This window comes from Centroberyx gerrardi, chromosome 10, assembly GCF_048128805.1.
Source record: "Centroberyx gerrardi isolate f3 chromosome 10, fCenGer3.hap1.cur.20231027, whole genome shotgun sequence".
Taxonomy (NCBI): domain Eukaryota; kingdom Metazoa; phylum Chordata; class Actinopteri; order Beryciformes; family Berycidae; genus Centroberyx; species Centroberyx gerrardi.
The window spans coordinates 17,471,996-17,485,211 of record NC_136006.1 but is presented as its reverse complement, the minus strand read 5'-3'; the positions used below and the strand labels follow the sequence as shown (position 1 = coordinate 17,485,211).

General features: G+C 47.4%; 1 protein-coding gene across 1 annotated transcript in view; it reads right to left on the bottom strand.

Moving 5' to 3' along the window:
• The window catches only part of igsf3 (immunoglobulin superfamily, member 3), a 61,645-nt gene that overhangs the window by 40,963 nt on the left and 7,466 nt on the right, over window positions 1-13,216 (bottom strand). The window contains exon 2 of the mRNA XM_071927095.2: window positions 6,334-6,714. Within this exon, the coding sequence (XP_071783196.2) occupies window positions 6,334-6,714 (381 nt within the window). The remainder of the gene's footprint in view (window positions 1-6,333; window positions 6,715-13,216) is intronic.

Genomic DNA, 13,216 nt, shown 5'->3' with positions numbered 1-13,216 from the left:
CATGTTTAATAGCAACGGCTTCTTGCCTTGACCCTGCATATTCTCCCAGTAACCTCAACCTACTTATGAGCAGCGGTATTTAGAACAAGAGGGAGGGCCAAAGCACTGCGGCCTGATCACTGCAGTCCACTTCGGCTTCATGTAGTCTACGATGCGCACAATTGATCTGCCCAGTCTCCCAGCTGCCTTCTACCGGAACGTGTCTGTTCGGTGTTTCCGAGCCGCTGCAACTGGACAGACAGTTGACAAGATGTGAGAGCCACCTCAGAGTATCAAGATCTCCCCGTCTTGCCCTGTTCAACTTTCCCGGGGCGTCGTCCTGCTCTACTGCTCTTGTTTTATTCACGGTGGTACATCCTCTATTCTGTTGTATTGTCTACCTCAGTGATCCGCTGGCTTGTGTTATGTCTCCTTCAGTGATGTTCAGTAGAAAGCATGTGTTCCGATGGGAACGCTACAGTACCGTCTCTCTCAGACTCAATTATGGGTGCGACATCTGTCCTGACTGACAGCTCGCTGGTGTGCGTGTGTGTGGCTGCGAGTGTGTGTATGTGTGCGCACGGGTGTGTACGATGGGTCCGAGTGGCAGTAATGTTATTGAGCAGGAAGCCCTGTCCGTTAGAGGAGATGAGATGTGCAGGGAAATGGCAAGCCAGACACAGTGATAAAATCTCTTTCCATTTGGAGTCCTGCCCGGTCCAGAGCTCACAGCCAGTGCGCGTGTACACGCACACACACACGCACAAGAACAAGAGAGAAGGGAACGTAATTGTAAATGAAATTGAGAGGTGATGGCGAGGCCAGAAAGAGATGGGAGGGAGAGGAGAGACAGAAAGAGAGAGAGAGAGCGCGAGAGAGAGAGAGAGAGAGAGAGAGAGAGAAAGCAAAGAAAGCTAAAAGTGTCACTGCGAGGAAGACAACTGCGAGAGATAAAGTGTTCCAGTCACACACAGGCCAGCGCTCCCAATCAATACCAACAGACACACAGAGATATAACCTCCCTCGTCTATTCCGCTGCAGTCCCTCTCTGGCCATCCTCTGTCTATCCATCTAGCCGTCCGTCCCACATATCTTATTATACCTTTCCTCATCAACCCGTATGTTCATCTCCTCTCGAGAAACACCTCTCTACATCTATCTACTTCTTCCTCCTCTGTCCCCATTCAATCACCCACATGCCTTTCTCCTGTGACGAAGCTGAAGGGAAGGCTGTATTGACAAACCCATATAGCTGCATGAGCAACGCCAATTGAGGGGCGAGAGGGGGACCAGATTGAATCGACTCTCGAGCGCTGGATGGATGGGGAGAGCGGGGATCGGATAAGGAGAGAGTAAAGAACAGGGTAAGGGGAGGCGGGGTCTCGCTGTCACCCGGTGTAGAAGATAGAATGTAAGATGACATCTCCCGATTCGGTCTATCTCATTAAGTGAAGTAGAGGAGTGCAGCTTGGCAGCGCTGACTCCCTCGTGAAAAGAAAGGCAGGAGAAAGACACAAATCAGAGACATGCACAACGCTGAGCTCAGCAGAAGCGTGATTCAGCCACTTTTATGCTGTATGTTCAGCTGTGCAAAGGCTCAAGCAGTCCAAGACGTATCAACACTCCCTTTCTTTCCTCTCTCCACAAACGCACACAGTCAATTTGTGCACACGCACTCACAAAAGAGGTAAGCATGAAGGACCGCAATGCACAAAGACGCATGTACACACAATATGCACGTACACACACATACACACACACACACACACACACACACACAGATAATTGCATTTTGACCTTGTGTTGGCATTGGTTAACTACATCAGCCAGGCTCCCAGCTCTAGGGCAGGACCACAGTTTTATCAGGTGAAAGGATTCCCTTCCTCCACAGGAGACGGAGATGAGAGAAAATGAAACGTAGGCCTTGGTGTGAACACAAATATGCTGAAAATTAAACGTGGGAATGGAGAAATGCTGTATTTTTTGCCTTGGCTCGCTCAGCGAATGAATGGTTGGCCAACATTATTCTTTTGCCTTAAGTGAAATTCCTACGTCTCATCTCTACCCTTTTCCCTCTCTCTGTCTCCAGCCTCTTCCATTTGTGCTGGCTAATTGCGTTCAGAACTCGTATGGCTGTTAGTAACTGCATTAACCTTAGGAGTCACATCAGGCACCGACTGGGCCTATTTAAAACGCACCCCTATAGCGCCAGCTGTATTGTGGGTAATGCCTGGGGGAGGTGTAACCAATCAGACTGGAGTCGGGAGGAACAGCTAATCATTCATTGGTCGCTCACTCTATTCAACACCCCCCCCACCCCATCACCCGTTCCAACGCTGCAGCCTCTCTTCCCCCCATTCCTCTCTTTTCCAATTTCCTCATCTCTGCCTTTTCGCACCATCCGTCACCCTTCCTTTTCTTCTAAACCACTCACTGGCTAACTGATTTTTACTCCAACGTCACACATCTTAAAACAGACGTTTTCTTTCTTTCTCTTGTCCAGTCACAGTGAATAAAAGAACAGAGTAACGTTGCTTCTGTTTGAAAACGTACCATGTCTTCGGCTGTCCAGCTCTATTACTACAACCACACCCACGGGACTGGGAGTGGGTGATTACTGCCAAACGTGGAGGCTAGAATCTGTTTATCTGCCAGAACCAGTGACAGTGACTCCTATGGTCTTTTCTATGACGGTGAAGGCGTATGGGAGATTCATGGTGAGTAAGAGCAGTCTGATACTCGTCTGTGTGCGGGCCTGTTCCTCTGCTGGAGCCTGGTGGTTGGACTCCCTCACACACAGGCTGGTGCGTAGGATAAGGACAGCCATGATGGCCATGTCAGGCTGTTGTCCTTTTCTACTGCAATCTGATGCGTAGGCAGAAGTCAAACACACACATATACATGTGCAACCGAGCACACAAACATAAACACACACACACACACACCACACATATACAGCGTTAGAGCGTAGGAGGCTAAGCTTAGTCAATCTCCTGGGACCCACCCTCTCTTTAGGAACCATGACTCCCAACATCTGAGCTAGCGGTGTTTACAGAGAAAATAAAGATGACCTTTGACCTCACGGAGCTTTACAACACCCAGGTCAATCACATGCCATGTTATCCTTTAACCACTAACAGTGTAGAACAAACTACTGCTCTTTCTATAGGGGAGATACATTCAAACTAAGAGCATGAAAAGTAATGATTTTTGAAACAAAAGAAAAAAAACATTTTCAATTTTGATATGCCTTATTCATTCCCCGAGGGGGACATTCCCCTTTCACACTCTGGTTGGGGTGCAGGTCAGCCAGGTTGCGGTGCCCCTGGAGCAGGTTGCTCAATAATACTTTGACAGGTATGGCCACACTGGGGATCGAGCACGGGGCCCTCTGGTTGGGGGAGGACCTCACTAACCACTAGGCCATCCTGCTGCCCCTCTCAAAATCTCAAAATCTACCTCTGTCTGAGAAAATAAAAGAAATGTCAAACCCAACCTCCCTCTGAAAAGCTGTGTTACAAAAAAGTGATTTCCCTGCAGCTAATAGAAATAAACCACTCTTTGATTTAGTAGACATTATCCAGTATTTGTGCAATGATGGCCAATTATTCTTTTCAGATGCGTAATATTACTGCACTGCCTGAGGCAGTATTGGCACTTAGGGGGAGTATTGGCTGAGCAGAGCTTCAGTTTCATTTGATTGGTCTGGATTCAGTATCACAGAGAGTGTACAACACACACACGCACACACATACACACACACACACCTGCTGACTGTTTACTGTCATCTGAAAAGGTGTTTCAGACACACAAACAGCAGCAGGGATCATCTTTCCAGGCAATCAGCCAAGGTGTCTGATTCTACATGGCAGACAATACAACACACGAAAACATCGTCACAGTATCAGGGAGAACGGCGTCCAGGTGCGCTGCTGAAACCTTTCCCCTCCTCGGGCAGCAGGTATTGAGTTCCACCTTAAAGCCCTCCCCTGCTCTCGACACCACAGTGAGTTGGGAAACAGATCCCCGGGAGTCCGCCTTAACGCAGCACTGAGAACACAGATTACTGTGGCCTTCTACCCTTATCATTAGCCCCGACCCCCCCACACGGCTCTCTATCTCTTATCCTTCCTCTCTTCACTTCTTCCACAGTGCTTTCCTGCTTCTGGCTGTCCTCTGACATCACCCTGGAGACACCACACACACACACACACACACACACACACACACACACACACACATTTCCCTCTCAGAAGCACCATTTCCTCTCACAGGCAGCATTAGCAAAGGGCTTTTAAAACATAACAGAGCGAGAGAAGAATAGGGAGAGAGAAAGGTCGGTGGATGGAGACAGACAGAGAGAAGACAGTAAGAAAGACCGGAGGAAGGAAGAAGAAGAGGAGGGGGAGGGGAGGGTGGACAGGGTATTGTTTGTCCACAACGGTCCGAGGAGGCGTGCAGCTGCCGCGGGGTGGGGAGGGGTGGGGCGAGAGAGGGGAAGAGAAGGAGAGACCCTGCAGTGTACCCCTGACCTCGGGAACTGGGTTAAGGGGTTAGAGACACAGAGAGAGGCTCAGATAACAAAGTCCCTCAACACCTCCTCACACACACTCTCTCCAGCCCTCTCACACACACTCACGCAGGTCTATAAATACTGTGCGCCATCAGCGGCGGCGTTTTACAGCGCCCCTACGCCTGAGCCCTGCCCCACATTCAGATCATACTGCTCATACTCAAGGCACAAGCCACAGCTAGGCTTGTCAAGGTCCTAAAAATAACATGGATTCAATTAAATACAGAGTCTATTGATCTGCCAAGTACAAAATGACTTCTGCTTCTGAGAGCATTGATCAGAGCAGCCTGACCTGACACTGACACAGAAGAAAGCATATCATTATTGGCATTTCCCCGCCTCGCAGTGCCGCACACTGTGTGACATGGACTCGCTGGGACACAAATACATTAACGTAACTTGAGTTTTCGGGACCATGAGTGTCTGGTTTGCACTTTGACCCCGTCATTAGAGGAAGGTCAGCAACCTCAGGGATAGAGGCATGAAGCTATGATGGGAGTGGGAGACGGGAATCCCTGTCCACAACAGCTGTGTCCTCGGTATGTTTGGGCCGCTCTGTGTGTGTGTGTCCGAGAGTCCGAGAGAGATAGAGAGATAGAGAGAGAGAGAGAGAAAGAGAGAGGGTGAGAGGAGTGGCAGAGGGAAACAGATGCCGCTGACAGACGGATGTTTGAAACCTCACACATTGTGCAGACACACAGGGTGTGTTATTGAAACAGTTCAGGGCGAGAGGAGAATGGACTGTGGGAAGGATGGAGGTGTGTGTGTGTGTGTGTGTGTGTGCGCGTGCATGCGTGTGTAGCATGATTGCCCCTGCCCAGAACAGGTGGGACTCTGTGTGACACTGGAGGGCAACACTTCCTCTCACTCCCACACTCTTTCCTAGGGACAAAGATTTATTTTGGGGACTGATTATGATTACAGATTTTTTACGTGTAATCAGCCAATTACTAACCTTACTGTGACTGAAACTGTGTTGTATTACAGATTGCATTTTATTTGCTGCATGACAATGCTGGCCAAACCATGTGGAAATAAATGAGTTTTTGTCCAAATATAGTTATTATATGCCACCGCTTGATGACTGAGATGCTGACTCACCTCTTCCCACAGATCGCACCAAAACAGGTGCCATTGTGGAAGCACAGGCTGTGTCCAATACATTGAATTCTTTATAATCATATAGGCTATGGAATTCATAGCACAATGTCAGAAAGCTGTCACTGTTTATTAACAGTTGACAACAGCAAATTAATATAAAAATCAATCACTCTCAAAGCGCTCTGTTCAGAAAGGAACAAAATGAAATGACCAAGTCTCTCTCTCCGTCACGCTCCCAGCAATTCTGAAATTAAAATCAGCAAGGCCGCTTAAAGAACGGATGAGCCTGCTCTCTATTGAAAAAATAAATTACTGTCAAATGGCAAATGAGCACGAACAACGAATGTACACAATAACATGATCGGGCAGTTGAAACGGTGATCGGCCGTTCATCACTGACCTATTTAGAAAATCTATCAGCTGATTATGATTGGTGGCCAATTGATCGGTGCATCTCTACTACTTTCTATCTCACTGGGGGTGGGTCTGTTTAAATATAACAACGTGGGATAGAAGTATGAATAGAGAAAATATATGACAGTCTATATCATTATTGGGAAAACTACAGATATGATACACAAACTGACAGAATCAGGGAATAAGGACTGCGGCCTTATGGTTAAATAAATCAGTGTGTATGTGTGTGTGCTGAGGGTGTGGATGTGCTTAGAGAGACTCACCAGTGAGGTTGGTGCGTGCGCTGTAGGAGCCCAGGTACTGCCCGTCTGTGTTGGGTGTGTAACACTCAAACAGGCCCTGGTCCCTCGCCTGCACCTTGCTGATGTGCAGCAGGGCCGAGTCGCGGCTCAGCCTCTCCACGTAGATCTCTTTACTGTTCACCCTCTGGGCATACACCGCGTAGGCATAGTTTGGCTGAGCCGTGCTCACGATGCGGATCTCCCTGTCGGGCGCCGACGCCAGGTACATGGACCACTCAAAGTCCTGCTCCACCCCCTCCTTGTAGCCAGTCACGTTGCACCAGATGGTCACGTGGGAGCCCTCCGTCCGCACCAGCGGTCCACTCTGCACCGTCACCACTCTCTGAGCCACGGCAACACCGGCTAGAGACGGAGGTGGGGAGAAGGAGAGAGAGAGGGGGGGGGGGGGGGGGGGGAGGAGAGAGAGAGAGAGAGAGAGAGAGAGAGAGAGAGAGAGAGAGAGAGAGAGAGAGGAAAGAGAGAACATGGGTTACAAAACTGCGGTTTAAATATTTAGTATTGGCAGAGTTTATGCACCCCGCATCTCCCAGGAAATACAGAAACGGTGTGACATGTGCAGCTAAGCATTCTGGAGAGTGCTCACTGTGGTTGAGGTGTGCACACGGACACACTCGCACGTACACGCTCGCACATACACACTCGCAAACTTTCTGAACACCTTTGACCACTCGAAACATCCTCACTAACTCATTTTAAAAGCTGTCAGCCGACCACGCTCAATGCCATTACACACACACTCATATGCTAACTCCTCACCGCAAGGACATGACTCCAGCTGTAATACACTGAGTTGAAAGGAAGCCATCTGGGAGTTGGGAGGGAGGTCAGTGGGAGTCTAGTAAAACACACTGGCCAGCAGTCCGTGTCGGGCCACATCAGCACGTTAACAGGAGGAGTTACATGTCACACATACGGTGTGTCAAGTTGTATAGTGCAGTGGTTCTCAACGTGCGGTCTGGGGACCACCAGGGGTCCTTGAGGGGGTTCCAAGGGGTCCCCAACAAATTGATGAATTGTTAAACTTCACTATTATTTAATTTACAAGAAGTTAAAACAATTAGAAAATGCAGAAGAATGATTTTGATCATAGTCTCAGTTTTCTCTCTACCTACAGTACAGATAGTCATGGAATTCTGAACAAAAACATATCTAGCAATAAAAATATTCTCAGATTTGGGTCCGAGAGACATTCTCATCAAATGGGGGTCTGTGGCCCTAATGTGGACTAGATTAGGGCATTTGATATGAAAAAGGTTGAGACATGGAAAGAAATGGATGTCAGTTCAAACATCTGTGGGCAGTATCAGCTGAGTACAGACGCACGTATGGAGAGGATGATATGTACTGTTTTGCTTGATGCAGCCACAAACCACCACACAAACACACACACATACACACATACACACCTTGTCATGATTGTTGAGCAAGATGTGTAAAGACTGATTTGTATTATTCTGTTTGTAGCCTATATATAGGCTACAAACTTACATACTTGTGACTCTTGCCTCAACCCCCTGCATGCATACACACACACACACACACACACACACACACACACACACACACACACCACACACACACACAGCATTCACCATTCAGGGAACAACTACAAATATCCCTCTCATCGGTCTAGAGACAACGGAGCACTCACACATACCCCAAATCCAGACAGAGCGACAAATACGCTGTTTCCTGTCTGGATGAGCAACTGGGGATTGCAGCTGTGTTTGTGTGTGTGTGTGTGTGTGTGTGCGCGTGTGTGCGCGTGTGTGTGTGTGTGTGCATATGTGTGTGTCGGAGTCTCTAAGAGGCTGTGTCTGTGGGCACAATGCTTGGCATTAATAATTCACCAGAACAGCTTTTTAACTTCAACATCCTCTCTCCTCTCCCTCATAGTAACTTTCTCTCACACTTCCACTACACCCCCCCATCTTTCATTCACTGTCATTAGTGTGAGTGCAAGCATGCCTGTGTATGTGTGTGTGCGTGCATGAGCTTGCACTAAGTATTATGTATGTATATGTCTATGCGTGTGTGTACGGCTATAAAAGGTTATCTAGCTGAAAAATGAACAAACCTTCGCAGGCTGTGCTCACTGGGTCGGCAAAACGGAGGAAAATGGGAAGATGGACCACATTTATTTTGCTGTGTGCGCATACATATATGTGTGTGTGCGCACGTGCGCGCATCTGCGTGTGTGGAGCATCCGTCTTCCTCATTTTATTTCCTTCCTGCGCTCCGCGCTTCAGGTCTTTTGTCTTTTGCTTCCATTTTGAGGCACATTCCGCTCATGAGCTCGTAAAACCGTTACAAATCTTTTTGGCTGCCTCACTTGACTGGGATTTAAATTCAATAACACTGGCATCCAAAAGTGAAAATTGATCACAGTGAATTACTCCGTCTACTGTAGCTTGACATCTCCAAAAGGACCATCACAGGATCGATCAGTTTATGAATTCTCCAACTCACCGTTTAATAACTCTACTCTCAAAGAAAGGCAAAGTGGAAAAACAGCTTTATCGGAGCAAATGGTCACCTACCAGCATATGAACTGCAACGTACAACAACAGCCGAGCGTTTGGTTACTGACATTTGAAAATTCAATTAACATCGGTATTTCAAAGAGTAAGCAAGCACCAAACACTGCTAACTCAGAGACAGAAATTGAGATCGACAGAACAGAAACAGAGTATTCAGTGGAGAGTGAAGCCTGACTCCCACTAAACATGTTATGGGATGCATCAGGTAGGGGAAGCAGCCATCTATCCGGATTTAGACCTTGCTCCCCTGTTTTTCTTCACTGTGATGTCAGAGTGCTAATCTGGCGCCGCTCGGTCTCCCCACATCCAGCTCAGTTCAGCTCAGAGCGATACTGCTGCATCACCGCTTCTCATGTTACAGCTACTCATCTACAACTGCTGGCAATATATTACTCATACATCCTTAAAAAAAAAACAGACTATTCATACTGTGTTGGTGCACTAAGAGCTTTTCTCCGCTCCCCTCAGTCTCCTGTCATCCTCCCTTCTTACTTCTGATTGCTCACTCCCTTCCTCCATGTTTCACCACACCATCAATCCTTCCCTTCGTCCTGCCCCTCCGCGCTCTCTCTCTCTCTCTCTCTCTCTCTCTCTCCCTCTCTCTCTCTGTATATTCCTGTCTCTTCTCTGTGCCTTGCGGTTCTCCGCTTCCTTTCAGGCAGGATTTAAGCGGCTCTGTGAGACTTCAAAGTGCCCGTCGCTCTGCAGGCTGTTTAGAGAGGCTGACAATGACATACCAAACCCTGCAGACCTTCAACTGATCGCTCTAGCCCTCCATCCCTCCGCGATAATCCTTCTATGCCCGCTACCACCCTCACTTCTTCACCTCTGGCTGCGCTGCCTCGATCGCCGCGCGCCCCTCCAACCACGTTTCCTTGACAAGGCCTCCGATTTTCTATTATTAACGCTCGTCTCCATCTCCCTGCATACGGCTGGAACTCTCACTATCCCTCTCTTCAGCCCACCCTCACTCTCTCTGACTCTCTCGCTTCCTGACCCTCTCTTGTCTCTCAGTTTTGCATGTCAGTTGCCTCCCACTCAGCTTGGTCACATGTGTCCAGTGTTGGATGACGGCAAATGACCACGGACAAGTTCTCTAACTGACCTTGCTGTTCAATGGCGGGAGCATGCAGAGCAATGGGAGCAGATGACTGTAAACACGCACACACACACACACACACACACACACACACACACACACACACACAAAAAGAGAAAGCTGTAAAGAGGATTATGCTAAGTGGAAGGGGGGTTAAACACTAATCCAATCATTTGTGGCCGGTGTCTTATCCACACACTGGAAACAGCAGCATGGCTGCTAGCATGCACGTGCACAAACATCATCACTTCTCTATGACACACCATAATTACACACCTAGAAAGGTGTATAATAAGACGCGTAGTGGGTGTGGAAAATATAAAGGACATTCACAGCGGTGCGCAGACATGCTAATGTGGAGATTCCAACGGTCCGTCACCTCTCCTCACCCCGCCTCCATTCTTGATTATACACACACACACACACACACACACACACACACAAAACAGATGAAACCTAGGTACTACATGCCAGTACTGGGACAGTGCCCCATTGGAGCTATTTCTGTCTCTCGCTATTTAACTCCAACTCTCTCTATCTCTATTACTCTCTCTCTCTCTTTCTCTTACACACACACACACACACACACACACACACACACACACACACACACACACATACACACCATATGGCGTAGATGAAGAGCAGCCCCCTCCCTCATCACCCTAAAACTTATCCACCAAAACTTTTTAGGGGAAGTTAAAGAGAGGGGAGAGGGAGGCAACTCCAGGCAGTGAAACATGAATTAATTATGAACATGCGAGCGAGACGTTAAAAAAATAAATACATGGACTAAGTCAGTGTCCTATCTCCCCAAGGGGGCCTCAGACTCATCCGACAGATCTGAAATCCTGTGAAGATCCTCAGACAGCGAGGCAGCGATGGGGGGAGGGAAGGGATGGATGGAAAGAGGAGGAGAAGAGGAAGAAGGAGGAAACTAAAGAGAAAAAGACAGCCATCTCCCAGGGTGCTGAACGACAAGAAAATGCACAGAAATAATTTCAGCGCGACTTGATGCAACACCGACTCATGTGCTGTACATGTATGTGTGTGACACAGAAACTGAGAGACGGAGAAAGATAGAGAACATAAGACTTGTTTCCTCTCTAGGCTTCTCACCGCTGGTTAACCATTCTCCAAAATCAATCTGCGTCTTTCTCCCTCTAGGCCCCCAAAAGCATTTGACCCCTTTAACATCATTACCAGAGAGAGCAAGAGCAAGAGAGCGAGAGAGAGAGAGAGAAAGAGCGACTCCAAGATGAGGGAAAACTGGAGGGAGAAAGATGAAAGCGGTAGAGAGACAGGAAATTTTCAAGGATGGCAAAAGTTGTCATTTAGGGAGGAGAATAGAATCTCATCTATTTCCTGAAAGCGCTGGGCAAAATAAACTCTTACATCCAGCTCATGACAAAAAGATTTTTACTCTTGATCTAAATTTAGATGGAATAGATTTCTTTCCATTTAATTTACATAGCAAGTGGATCTGTGCCAGATCTGACGGAGGTGTGACGGACTGGCTTAGTGGTTTGAGAAATGTTCCCATAACTGGAAACTCACAATCCCCACTACAGTATAGGGCTGCAACTAACGATTATTTTCATTATCGATTAATCTGTCGATTATTTTCTCGATTAATCGATTAGTTATTTGGTCTATAAAATGTCAGAAAATGGTGAAAAATGTCGATCAGTGTTTCCCAAAGCCCAAGATGACGTCCTCAAATGTCTTGTTTTGTCCACAACCCAAAGATATTCAGTTTACTGTCATAGAGGAGTAAAGAAACCAGAAAATATTCACATTTAAGAAGCTGGAATCAGAGAATTTTGACTTATTTTTCTTAAAAAATTTCTCAAACCGATTAATCAATTATAAAAATGGTTGGCGATTAATTTAATAGTTGACAACTAATCGATTAATCGTTGCAGCCCTACACTACAGCCCGTGTGTCCACTGGCAGCCAGATGAAAGTGTCCGTGAACAAGAAACTGAATCCCTCCCTGCTCACTCATTACACGTTGCACTGCATGCAGCATGTCAGCCTAATGTTTAATGAAATGACAGACTGAACTCAATCCTCTCGCTTCTTCCCCCCTCTAACTTTCTCCAGTTGCTGTGCCCTTGACTGATGGGCAGCATCAAATATTACAATCCAGATCTCATCCTTTCTCTTCTTTCCAATTATGACGCCTTACTTCTCCTTGGGTGATAATCATCTTTTACATATAAGAAATCAATTTAGCAGGGCCGTCATTAACCTCTGACCCTTCCACCAGATTTAAAGCCCTTATCAAATCCCAGATCCACAGCCTGCTTTACCAATAGGGATGTTTCAAAAGACAAGGCAGGTGGAAGAGACCGCTGCGTCTGCGGACAGTTTCTGTACCGATGAAAAAGCGAAAGATTTCCCAGCGTTTGAGCGAGAACATCATTTTAGCTGTTGGAAGTCGGTCAGCTGGGAAAGAGGTGTGATTGATTCTGTGTATGTGTGTCTGACAGGGAGAGAGAGAATGAGAAAGGAGAGACGGCGTGTTCAACCCCCATTAGAGACCAGTTAGACAGGCTGGAAGACCACTCTAACAGCTGACCACCAGTCACACAACGACTGCCCATTACACCCACACAGCTCTAACCAGAGGGAGAGAGAGATGGAGAGAGAGAGAGATGGGCTCCCCATTCTAAGCCTGCCTGAAACGTACATACACACACACACACACACACACTGTACGTTCACACACACCGATATTCTCGCTCTTTCTCTCTCTCTCTCTCTCTCGCTCTAGCTGGAATACAAAGAGGTCACATGTAAATTCCTCTCGCTCTCTGTCCTTTCATTTTCACAACTGGGACTCCCGTTTTGCCGTTTTGTGTCGTACCTGGGTCTTGCCGGGCTCTGCTCTCACTATGCTAACTAGTCTTAATTTATGGGCCTCTTGGGCTACCATATGCATGACCCCACCTGTGTGACCGCCCACGACAGCTGCTGAGACCAGGATGGGAGCGATGGGAGCGATGGGGGGATATAAACAATGTGTGTGTGTGTGTGTGTGTGCGTATATACACAAATACATTCAATGGCCACTACTTACCAACCCTATGATAAATAAATAATTCAGAGAGAGAGAGACAGAGTGAGGAACTGGGGATGGGTGGAGACGTCTCTCTTGGCCCTCTCTTGCCTCTGTCCATAAAGGCCACTGTAAAAAAA